We start from the raw sequence: 13,389 nt of genomic DNA, 5'->3' as shown, positions 1-13,389 counted from the left end.
CACGTCAATCTTGGCAGGTAGGCAGAAAAAAGATTTTTCTTAATGAACTACGGTATTTTCCCATCGATAACGCACACAGAACTTTGTAGTTATCATGAATTTGTATGGATACCGTGCATGCCCAGGGCTAAATAGTTATCTTGAACGTGTACAGATGCCACGCATCTGTATATAAATATAATTATGCACATTACAATTATGCACTGTTTGTGCAAAAATACATTTTATTGGATGTGTGTGTGTAAAAATAAATCCATGTTTGGATTTGTTAAATTTTCATTGCATAATGTGCAACGTCATTTTCTCGATCATTCAAAAATTTTTATACAGATAAAGTGTGCTTTATCGATGGGAGGATACGGTAATTTATCTCTTTGAACCAAATCATGTAATGAGTTCAATCACTTTGAGTAGGTAAATGTCATTTTGTCCTTTCCATTTCATTCCCCCAACGTTAATGCTGTGCGAAAATGGGAATGCTGTGGATTTTAGATAATGACAAAAGCCTAGAAAATAGGTTGCATTTTTCTGCACATTTCAGCATACAGAAAACTGACTGAAATTTTGGACGAAAGTTCATGCGTTGACAACTGTGTGGTGGGATTGATCAAAATGTTTCGTTGGCTGAGTCGGTCATTATCTTTGCCTTGAAGTATGGGTACCCTGAAAGATACAGGATGCATAAAGATAGATAAGGATATAAGGCATTACGAAAACAGTGGCAGACTCCTCCGTACAGCATTGTTCTCAAACTAAGAGACCAATAAGCATATTCCCACCATTCCACCCACAATAATATTATCATCTAAGGTCCATGACTATGAATATTGATAAAACCTACAATCTCAACTCTCGACTTCCACAGAGGAATGTCATCAAAGATTAATCCACTGCATTATTTCCTCCACTCATTCTATCATTGTGAATGTAAGTCAACTAACTGTAATGTACACAAGAAGATGTAGCAGCGGGAGTTCCTAGTCAATTGCAGCTGAACTGAATTCACCAGTCTCACTGAAGATTCCCTCACCTCACACTGCGCAAAATACAATGTCCTGTTTGTGCACGTGCGTGGGAATAGACAGGCATTCACCAAATGGTTGACGGGTCGCCACCAAGCCAGGGTTCCCACATAGGGAGCACCATGACTGAATGTAAGACACGCAACTGCCAATGATCATCCAAACCACACTTGCAAAACGCACAGAGGGCGGATGCATCAGCATGGCTTCACGGCCTCGCAGGTCACCTTTTCCCACTTCAATTCCTTCCCTACCACACTCCTGAGGTCACTACACTGCATAGACAATGGTTCCGGAGCCCCTCAAGATTCAGCCATTACCTGAGCCACCTCCATTGACATTTTCAAAAATAGAAACATTAACTCGGTTGATTTCTATTGATAAGGGGCGATCCTTCAGAGAGATTGAATGGATTGGTCGAGAGCTTACTTTTTTGGCAGTTGCTTTTAAGTTTAAATTTAAATTGAGAAACTGATAAATAAGGTAAGATGGACAAGATACGATATCAAATTGTGGTACTAGTCATGGTGAATGGCGAGGCAAGAGGATTGCTGGAAGAGATCTAAAGGAGAGACAAAAAGGCGGACGAAGGGCATTTTAATAGGTGGGAGAGGGGAGGAAGTTAGAGGCTAGTGAGGAAGGGGCAGGGAAATAGGACTGGCATTGCTGGACACGGGAGGATGGGAGTGTGCAGGATTGAAGAAGGATTTGCGTACGGAATGGAAGAAGGGTTTATTGCGGCGTGGGAAGTCAGGTTGTGCTTTGTCTGGCAAGGCTAATTAATGTAAGAGTATTCAGTCCATGCCCACATCAAAACCTAATTTAAAATGGTAGGCTAACAAAATTAAAATTTGCATTTGGTGATATTTTAACATTTAAATATATTGTCTCTTTATGGTTTATACTATCATTCATGCATATTAGGCAATTTGCAATATTCTTCGTTTTACACCGACAAGAGCTTACTTGGTATGACACGGGGGCCACTTCTGAGAGTATGTTATTACTTGTGTCCATGGCTTGGTCACCCGTGGGAGATGGCTGACTGTCATCAGGCGGACTGTATGCCGGGGGCGGCGTCTCTGAAATAACAGCAGACATCACTTCACTGCAAGTACTAATTCACATCAATATTCAGTCCATGAAAAGTTTACACTCACAAATGACACACACTCGTGAACGAGTCAACCTTTGAAGACAAACTACATGCCTTGGCACATAAAACGCACCCAGATTATTCATGTAAGACTTAACGTAAAACACTTGGATCAGACAGAGGAGATGAAAATATTTTGGTGATTACCCAAATTGGAAGAAAATTGAATTGTTTACATTAAAACATAAACAGCTGCAAGTACATACATCAATGTTTAATCAACGCAGAATCACAGAAATTCATCATCGCTGGCCACAACACCTATCAGCTGCTGCATTTCCATATTCTGAAGTGCAATTCTAGTTTAAATGCAATTAATCCTCAAAGACAATCTCCCCTTTTAACAGCTACTTCTCCTCATGAGGTTGTTACCATTTTAACTTCTCATGCAATGTTTGGTTTTTGTTTTGATATCATTGAAATTCATATTAATCACAATCACTTTCCATGCCTTTCTCGTAGCGCGTAAGGTATAATGCCAGTTTCAATTCAAGTTTGTTGAAAGAGATACTATGCATGTATCAGCAAAGGAGGGCATATCCCAGTTAATCCAAAGGATATTACGTTCCCTGACAGCACCACACGAAAGATGGTGCTATACATGCCACCGAGTATGCATTTACAATTTATTTGAAAATATTTATCGGAAATACTTTTGATGAAATAATATAACACTGCAGCTTGATATTGACCAGAGGGTCCCGGGTTCGATTCCCGGGCAAGTCTCTGGGCACCTGCAGCTCCACCCAAGCTATGTGATTTTTCGTGTACCAGGTATTCCTGGGAAACCATAACCTACACAGGGAAAGGAACTGGCCCCCCTTTACACTCTGTTACTGCATGAATTTCACATGCCGTAGAGGACTTGGTACTGGGTGCACTCTAACATTACCTACCAAACCGACCTTCGAGTTGATTACTGGGTTCATGGTTTTTTGTAATGTAGCTTACTACTGACTGAAAACAGTGATATTTTCAAAATTTAAGATAAGAGCAACCATTTTCTAAGCCTGATGTTGGGATTTGGCTGATATTGCTGAATAAGTTTCTAAGGCGTAGTGTGATTCAAGTTTCAATGATCTCCAAAGAAGTAAGCTGCCTGAATTGGTAATCCAAACAGAGAAAACTTTTTTTCTCTGGACAGGTTGATCTCTTGAAAATCATATGAAAAATATAACCACTACCGACTGACCATAATTTAACATGTTGATTTGTTTTCAAACCGATTAAATGACTTCAAGAACTTGTCTCTAAAATGAATAATGTCATTTCCTCATAAATTGAGAATATTAAATACTTGGTCTAATAGAACACATAGGTAGTAATCACATAAATACTAACATAGGGACTGTTTTTGGGGATCTCAATGGTTTTAAACCATTCAAAAGATAATATGCATTGTATATAGTGAGGAATATTAAATTATGAACCAGGAATAATTGAATTATTATCCAATTAGTTTTTTATTTTCAATTTTTGGAGATATTTCCTTAAACAAATGGATGGTGCTTGTTGTCTTTGTTTAAAAAAATTTTAGGGAAACATGTAACTTGAAAAAATTCAAAATGATCTTTAATTATTTTCGTGCCACAACATCTCGACTTTGCATATGCCTCATTCTTAAAAATTCCTTCACTAATCCCATCAAAAAAGTTAACTTGGGATGTTACATTTCGTGATTTGGCGTTTAGTGAAGTCATTGCAAATATTCCGCATTTGGGCCGTAAATCGTTCCTTTCCCATCGTGAATTGCTCCATAAATGATTAGACTAGATGGTTATGTCTGAAATAAATTGAAATTATTCCAAACTAATTGTACCGCGGACCTGAAGAGGATCCCTATAAGGGGGCTTACCAGGCAGGGTTTGAGAGCTGGCAGAAACATTGGCAAAGGTATGTCGTCAGCCAAGGCATGTTGTACTTGGAGGGCGACAAGTTCGATTCAGAAGTATCCATCGAATTAAGCAAGTTATAAAATCAGTCCTGTCTTTTTTCGATCACGCCTAGTAAATGGCTCATGAGTAGAGACCAATGAAGTTCTTCAACAGCAAGCCATATTAGACTTGTGTGGGAAAGCTAAGATTCATGTATTAAATATGTAATTCTTGAGTAAAAAAACACTGATCCAATAGCAGAGGTTAAAATATACATAATACCACAATACTGCGCCATAATAACACCACAGATTATACCATTACATTATTACAGACCCATAACAGATGAATTTCACGATTGTATCGCATCAATAGAATGAAAACTTGTAGAATAGAAACTCAAAAGAATATGTTTGGGAGAGAATGAGTACATTGGCATCGTAACATTTTACCAGAAAGTCCTTGAATGTGAAAATAAAACCCCAAAATGTACTCCTCTGAACTTTAGATCACCACAAATAGGCTTTAGGGATTGAAATAAGACTAGAAAATTTTGACTGATTTTAATTTGCTACGTGCAATTCACATTATATTCAACTCATGGCCCAATTACATGGAAAAAAAACATGCTTCTAACCCTCACCCACTTATATTTTCAAAAAAATTATCATATTCAACGTGGCTCCAGCAAGTGGAAGTGTAGAGTAACACTTACAGAGGACACAAAAATCACATGGAATGAACATGGAAGCGTTTGATTGCAATGAGCAAAAGATGCCCACCTGTCAACATCAGCCACAGTGAATGCAAGTACCCAATCAAATGACGAAGCAAAGCAACTCACCAGCAAGGCCGTTGCTTCCAAAAGGGCTTTGGGGGTTGGAAGTGGTGCTGCCAGGACTGGGCACGCTGCTCACTGGAGAATTCGGCCCACCCCCGACCTGAGACTGCGGCCCATGAGATGATGCTGGAGGTGGTGGAGGCTGCGATTGGCTGAACCCAGTGGGGGAGTAAGAGACATTGTGCGGCATTGATGGTTCCGGGAGCTGCTGGAACGGCAGGAGGGAGTGCCCTGGGGGGAATTCACTGTGTCGTGGAACCAGGACTGGCGGGAGGACTGCAAACAGAAGTTAAGGTTATCACCACAATCAGCACAGGGAACGATCCAATTAATAGAAGGTGAACCACCTATTAACGGTATGCCCCAGACTAATATGTACATAGTTAAGTATTGAGAAAAGTGTGGGATAAGATATAGATTTCAGACATTGCTACAATGCCTTTGAATTCTTCAAAGTACATCCCTTGCGCGTCCACACACTTTGGCCCTTGTTGTTTCTAAATGACTAGAAGGCTCCCTGGTAGATGGATTCCCTAAGGTCCTTAAGCGTACGCCTGCAAGCGTCTCTGACGACACTTAAGGTCCCATGGTGATATCCTTTGAGAAAGGATTTAACTTTTGGAAATAGGAAATCGTCCGCTGATCCCAAGTGTGGACGGTAAAGGGGCTGAGGAGTCATCACGATACCATTGCAGAGGGTCCTCATAAGCAGACACACTTGCCTCAGCTCTTTTTGACGTCCGTCCATAGACCCTCGGGAGGACGAGTTTAGCACAGGCCTCCACAACACCAAATTTTCAGGGATGTAAATATTGCGTGCACTGTCATCTTGCAAATGCAATCTACGATCATGCACACACTTAAACCGACCGTCTCAATTTAGCACTTTACGTACACATAAGGGAAAAATTGTCACCGATACTTTTTAATCAAACTTAGGACGTAATATACATTTACAGCATGAGCTTCATAGCATTTGCCCTGGATTATTGAGTTTTAAATTTTTCCACCACTTCTAATTGCTTTCATAGTGTTTAAAAGGCCCTTCCCTTCCTCCCTCAACTCAGTTCACCCAACATTCTTCCTTCCATCAAGGCCATCATCATCCCTCCAACAATTATTCTGACCTGCATTGCAGTTTGAAACGTTTACCTTTTCATAAAACTAATTCCAGCCCCTTGTCCATGGCAATAACTTCGATGGTTGAGATTTTACTTTATTAGAAAGTCCGGCAGTTTTCATACTTATGTTTAGAGATTTTACCACGCCTTTATCATTGCCTTCTTGCCTGCTCAGGAGTTCATTGGCCTCACTTTGACTCCTTTTGGGTGGCCACAAAGTTCTTAGGATTAAAAATAATTTTTAGCTTTATCCCCCATATGAACAAAAAAGACAAAATAAAAATACTACATGCTACACTATCGATCTTTTTAAATTACAGTTTTCAGTGATTTACGGGAAAGCATTTTGACACTCATATACATTGACATGACATATACTCATCAATTGTCACTCACATTACTGAATGAATGCAAATTAAAGCTTAATATTTTAGTGTGACGTCCGCCAATTCACTCCATTAACAAAAGCAGGGCCATAAAAAGAAAATGTGTGCAGCATTTAATAACTCTGAACCCCGTCACTAATGCTTTACACCTGTAAGCAAAAAAAACATCCAAAAAGGTGAGGATTTAATTAGTCATGTGCGAATGATTTTAAATGTAGCTCATAAATTAGGCTTGTTTCTCTTCCTGATGCACTTACTACAAAACTGTGGTACAAGTCAGATTTCCTGCTATACAAGGATGATTTGATGCCTAATAAGAGCACCAATCTCAAGCTAGGTAGGCATTCATGGTAAGTGGAATCCTTCTTCTGCTTCGGCAGCAGTTTAACTTGGGATGGAACAAGTTTGGTCAACATAGATTGGAGTAGAGCTCAGGCAACGGCTCATGAAGAAGAGGCAACTACTGTAGTCAAAGAAACAGAGGCTGTACGGAAGGAAGCAGTTATTCAAAATGCCCGTGTGGAGCATGGCATTCCACGGATCAGATACATGGAACACCGGAAAAGCGTGGACCAGAAAAGAATATATGCCCCTGTAACATGGTGCTGATGAGAAAAATAATGAAGATTAAATGGATTCTAAGTGGGGAACTTGGTGAAGAATGAGAGCATATTTGGATGCACACCCTGAGAGGCATACATGGATTTACTAGAAACGTAATAGAAATCGAAGGGAAAAGAAATTTGAAGGAACGATCCTGCATTAGGATGACCAAGAAACAAAGGCAAGGGGGCAAACTATGAATAACAACCCTTTTAGTGCCAGCCTCTTTTCCCTGGTATTCGTGAAAAATGCCATGGTTGTTTTGATGTATTTGTAGCTCAGCGATTGGAAATTTATATAAGTCCTAATCTGAATGTGATTTAGCTAATTTTTTCTAAGAATACCTTCAGTTACATGTACGATAAAAAGAATTAAATCATGCTATCTTGTCCACACATTTAGAAAAAATTTTTAAATTTATTTGGAAAAAACCGAAACTTTTACTTTCAGATTAGAAAATTTGTCATTAATAATTTTTTTACATGAATAATTTTGTCATGATTGGTCTCTGCTAATATTACTTTGCTCACACAAACAGTTTACTGCTTTGGACATTTTTTTAAATAGGTAGTTATATTCCGACGTCAGGGATATTCCCCCAAACATCCTCCCTGGGAGTCAGCTCCCACTTCCCCAATATCCAATCTTCAAACAGGGAACACTAGGGAGGAGATATTACTTTTTTACAAACTTAGTCCAACAGAACAAATAATTGAGCAATCATTGTCAGTGCTAGTTTTTCCTTCGCAACACCAAAATGGCTACTGCAGAGAATCTCATACCAAGGCAAACATAAGATGTTTTATTTCCATTGAAATGAATTACCATGTGTCCCCAGAAAAGGGTTTAGGATTATAGTGATATGAGGTAAATAGTGCTTCCTACAAAGATGAGCTTGTAGTAGCTGTAGTTTTAGGGGAGGAGGGGACCGACAGCTGAGGTTATTTGCACCGATAGGGATGGACAGGAAAGAATGAAGGGGGAAAGAAACCCAGCCTACTCTAATAAAGAAAGGCGCCAAGGGATCCGCAGCTTAACATCCCATCCGACAGATGGCGTATTCACTCAAAAGCGCCCTCCACAAAGCACCTCCAGTACAGATCGTGATTCCACTGAAAAACATCTGCAGCCACCAGGATTCGAACCAGGGCCCTCTGGGTAGGAAGTCAATATGTTAGCCACTGCACCACCTCGATCCCCATGAGCTTGTAAGTTATACAAATACGCATAATAAAATGTTAACTTATGTATAAGCTAACACTGAAACAGCATCTGCTAGGCATAAAAAGAAAATATGCTATAATGCAGAAAACTCCTTACGTTTAATTAACCAAAACATGAGCATTATTTCATTTTAGTCTTGAAAATTTGTCAGCAATGATAAGAAAGCATTACTGAAACTCAAACATTGTCTACAAAAGCTTTATGATGCACAGAAAAATATAGAGTTGAGCAAAAAACCACCCGGTCCATAGATTGCCCATGGGCATTCTTTGCACACACCCGACCAGCCGATAGATCGGCCCACAGGCACCAGGAGGAATAAACAGAGAAGCTATCGGGCAGTATGTGAGAGGGACTTTGCACCGAATAGAGAAGAATGGAGGAGCACCATAAAACAATCTTAGGATTGAAATACTGATGATGAAAATGATAGGTAACATAGAGCTCACCTAATAACACTTTTTCACTCCTGCCTTTCAACGTAATTCTAATTATCCATTCTTAAGCCAAATATATTTCAATACGACCAATTTTAAGACTAAAACTCAAAGGATGATGCAGAGTTGGCCTTACTGAATACACCAGCTTACATATTCTGGGGAAAAAATAAACAGGCATGAAAATGAAATTGGCCCGTAATAGATCCTCCAGTGCCCTCATACTCTTCTCCATGCTCGAGTTCCACAAGAATATAGGAGCATACGAATGTTTCGAGACAAAAGAGAAAATCGAAACTATTCCAATACCTAAGTTGTATCTGACATGCAGCCAGTTCTTGAATGCCAAGCGCAACGCAACAATACACCGAAACTTTGCCTGTCATAAGATGCTCCATCCCACTTTGTACAAGCACAAAGAAACTAGGTTGGGTTTTCAATGCAACAATATCAGAGCGTAACAATCATTCGCCTTGACCAGGATTTGAACCCGGATCCCTCGATGTCCGGCTGAGTGCTTTAGTCTGTTAAGCTATCGAGGCATCCCTCAAACTCTGAAATGTAGGGGGCTTTAGAGGAACAAGATGTTGTGACGAAATACCGTACATACAATGTCACAGGCATTCGTAGTCGTTTGGCCATCAAGGGATCCGGGTTCTAATCCCAGTCAAGGTGAATGATTTTTAGACTCTGAAATTGTTGCATTGAAATACACATTTTGCGGATGACTCCGTTAAAATTGTTATTGTCGTGGCATCTCGCGCAGCTCCTTGGAACAGGCTAGGTTTATTCATTGCAATGAATTTCCAAGAGATGGAACTAAGAACTGCCCTGCCCATCTCCCCTCTCTCCCCAAGGCTTCAGGCACTTTACCATTATGAGTGAACCCATCCACAATTGGCATTCCCCCTCCTCCGCTTCTACCTTATCCACAAGCTGTGCTGCAAACGAATATACCACAGTGTAGCCAAGCACATTGCCAAGTGTGCCTCCTACAAAAAATGTTTCCAAGCTGCTGTAGAAATTTATTTTTGAATCATTTATATTCATGTATTTTGGGTGAAAGCTACCATGAAATAAGGCAAAGAATGAGATGACGCACGTAAAATTGGTTGTTTCTTAAGATTCTATTGGGTTACGCCAATTCTGGGAACGTTAATAAAAGCACTGCATGGTAGTAATATTTCCAATGGCAGCAGCAGGGGAAGGATTAATTTAAAAAGCAGATTGCAGTTTCAGGCACAGAAGTTTACAAAAAGACTGCTCTATCAGTCTACTGCAACAGAAAAATACAAATACATTTCGAAATACATAGAAATCACGTAGGAAAAAGTACCGACTTTGCTTTTGTACACCACGTGCGTCTAATATACACTGTGGTTCTATGTGCACACAGAGAAATCAATTGCAATGGGTAGCTATTATCCGCCGCTTGACATTAACCCTTAGCATTTATCTCAGCACTTACATGGGAAATTTAACTCCTAAAACATGCAAATATACATGCAATTTTCCCAGCCTCAAAACCTCTTTATGTACCTCAACAGTTAACATCTTCTCCGAAAGACAACTGTTAGTAAAATGAATTAAGCATATTACCAAGGAAAGCATTGGTAATAAATTTCCTACACTTGAGAATCCTAAAGCTACGGATACACAGAAGCTAGTCACCAAGCCTGTGCCTATTTGGGTGCAAATTAGAGAGGCATTGCAAATTGGGGAACGCAGAGAAAATTAGCAGATGAGGCGTGCCCATGGGTAAGTCCAATCACCACTACTTCCCTATATTACCCAAGATAGAATAGAATACTCTTCCAATTATGAAAAACTAAAGCTATTTATTTCTGAAGACAAAATTGTCAAAAATAGATGCTCGTTCCAAAAAAACTGACCAAAAACCTGGTGAGCAAAGCTGTGAAAAGTGAAAACAGTATGTTTTTTGAAAGGTATACCTTGAATTGAATCACATACCTGCACTAAGAATGGAAATTCAAATCAGCCAAAACACACACAATTACTCACAGAACCAAACTACACACAGCCAATAAATTGGTTCTGTATGTAATTATTTATGCCTAATCATAGTTAGTTATAAAGGAAAGATTTATACGTAACAGATCTCTCATACATTGCTAAACAAAAAGGTAACTCTAGCATACTCCATCAGACAACTAATGCATCCTGAAATACCAAAAGCAAGGGATATTTAACAGCATAACAGTTGCACCAGTTGGGTAATTTCTTTAAAGCAATGTTTACTAGTCATGAAATAAAAACACGTAAGCACTATTTCCTTTCACCATTTAAAGGGTACCGCACAAAATAATACAATACTGATGGATTTTCAAACTATTTCCAAGAAACTAACATTCACAGAGACATTCAAAATCTGAAAAAGCCTGCATGAGGGTCCATAGAATGAAGGAGACTACTCGCTAAAGGGTAAAGGTATAGCCACTGAAGTTTGGAGGAGTAAACAATACTAGTATGCATAAAAATACATCCAAATTTACAATATCCCTTACTCTAATCTCTTGCGGAGGTTGTTCATGGCCCTTTCCGAGTTTATTTACATCAAAAATAGTAGTAGCATGCATTGATGCAAGCAGAAGTCATAAAATGGGAGTGGTATATCCTGTGTGAGGAAGATGCATAGATTTGCCATTCCTAACCACTAAAAACTGTATGCTTCATTAATTTCGTCGGTTACATTGTGGTAAAACACAGCAGATGCACATTTAAAAAAATATACATCAATAATATTCCTAATAACTCTCGCTGAGAGGACCACAAAACCTTCACATTCACCACCTGATAAATTTCAGAGTAAAAAAATGGCTCACCCTCCAATAAATATTCACCAAATAGAAAATTCAACCTATCATTCTAGTAATTAATGCCCCAACAAACAATACAATTAACTAAACCGAGTTTATATCCGAATTTATCACGTACATCAATCGCACATAAAAACGAACCTTGGACCAATATTCCAAGGAGATCATTAACCATAATATGCCTTACATGTGTTTCAAATTCAAAGATAATTTTCTCTTTTCACATTGATTAGAGTGCACATACCAGGACTCTCCACACGTTTGTAGTGGTAAGGATTGATGCACACTTCCTTCTGTTTGGCAGAAAATGGATACTGACAGTGTTCTAGAGGCTTCAGCTCATGATGCGATTGCAGATCAGGCCACCGCCAAACACGACAGTAAATAACATGAGGCAATCCCTTTCTGTGCGAGACCTAAACGAAAATGAATAACTTTGAGATGGATGCAACAAGACTCCATAAATGCTAAATTAAATAAACGCATCTTGCATAATACTAATATACATATATATGTATGTATCAGCAATACCTTATTTTAGTGAAAATACAACTCAGCATAAACATAAAAATGCGAGTTCATGAATAATTACATAGAGGTATCTCAAAAGAGGAATACTGAGGATCCCACTAAGCAAAATTCATTAAACATTGTTCAGAAAACACAATACATGATTATGGAACTGGAGTATAGACTAACTACATAGACTTTAAGGTATATTTACTCTAAATAGTTCATAAAAGTATAATCACTTTACAATGAAGCAAACCAAGGTACCGTACAGACGGAACTAACCTGTAGGCGTCCATCTAAACTTCGTGGGATGGTCACACATTTTGTTGGCTGGCCGGGGCACCGAAGGGCTTTCTCCAACTCTTCAATCGCTCCTTTCTTCTTTTTCAATTTTTTCACCAGAGAATCTACAGCTTTCTCGGCCCACTTCTCCTCCTCGTCGCCTTGTTTCCACCCAAGAAGCTTTTTCACTGCTGGGCTCGTAAATGAAAACAGGCTGTTGAGGGATGACATGGGCCCCGAGCTGGAGGACTCAGCCTCCTCGGAGTCCATGCTTGCACTCTGATTCAGATCCAGGTTTTGGGCTTCAAACTATATCCGTAGAAGTCAACTCCTCCCAGCCTATGGAATAGAATATATCAATGAGTGTCAAAATGTTTTTTACCCTGTTAATACCATGTACCGTTTGAGAGATTCTGGGTTCGAACTGAAACACGGCAGCCTTGGCGGGAAGCACTTTCATAGATAATGAGCACGATTCAGTGAACAATAGCTAAACAACTAATTCATACCGCAGGAAAGATTTGCAACACAATTTCAAGTACAAAAATACAAGGCAGCATTGCATCCTTTAAGAATATTTTGAGCGGCATTATAAAAACAAACTTAATGAGTCAAAAAACTTCAACATTGCATGAGTAATAGCTTCAAATCACTGAAGGGGATTCATGGCATAGTCAAGCAACAGAAGCAAAGATGCTGGCGACAGAATGTCTACAAGACAATAATGAAAATAATTCTCGATACATTGGACTCAATAAAAGCGTAATTGCAGATACTTACTTTGACCTTTTCTATTCCTTCATTTCCAGAGAACATTCCCACGCGAACGTTACGCTTTTTGCCCTTGGATTACGTCTTGCATTTTCCCCGTGCCTCACTTGTTATGGCTTCTATTCTTCAGCAACTGGCGACAGTGAGGCGGAGAGCTTTCGCCACTATTTGTATCAATCCGCACGCACGTAAATAAACGGTTTTTCTTCCCCTAATGATCATGCCAAATATTTATCATTGATTAGACCAGGAAAATAAACTTTTTCATCAATAGCTGTAATTTATAATAAAAATATAATATGTGATGCTAAGAACTATTTTT

The 13,389-nt window shown here is 39.2% G+C and overlaps 1 protein-coding gene across 1 annotated transcript in view; it reads right to left on the bottom strand.

Annotated features, from left to right (window-relative positions):
• The window catches only part of Mad (Mothers against dpp), a 31,303-nt gene extending 18,125 nt beyond the window's left edge, over window positions 1–13,178 (bottom strand). Inside the window, exons 1-5 of the mRNA XM_071594671.1 lie at window positions 13,077–13,178; window positions 12,297–12,635; window positions 11,746–11,917; window positions 4,897–5,169; window positions 1,989–2,104 (exon numbers count right to left, since the gene is read on the bottom strand). Coding sequence (XP_071450772.1) covers window positions 1,989–2,104; window positions 4,897–5,169; window positions 11,746–11,917; window positions 12,297–12,566 — 831 coding nt within the window. The 5' untranslated portion in view covers window positions 12,567–12,635; window positions 13,077–13,178. The remainder of the gene's footprint in view (window positions 1–1,988; window positions 2,105–4,896; window positions 5,170–11,745; window positions 11,918–12,296; window positions 12,636–13,076) is intronic.
• Between the last annotated feature and the right edge of the window lie 211 nt (window positions 13,179–13,389).

This window comes from Hetaerina americana, unplaced genomic scaffold (genome assembly GCF_022747635.1).
Source record: "Hetaerina americana unplaced genomic scaffold, ioHetAmer1.1.p SCAF_66, whole genome shotgun sequence".
Lineage (NCBI taxonomy): Eukaryota > Metazoa > Arthropoda > Insecta > Odonata > Calopterygidae > Hetaerina > Hetaerina americana.
This window is presented reverse-complemented; position numbering and strand designations above follow the sequence as displayed.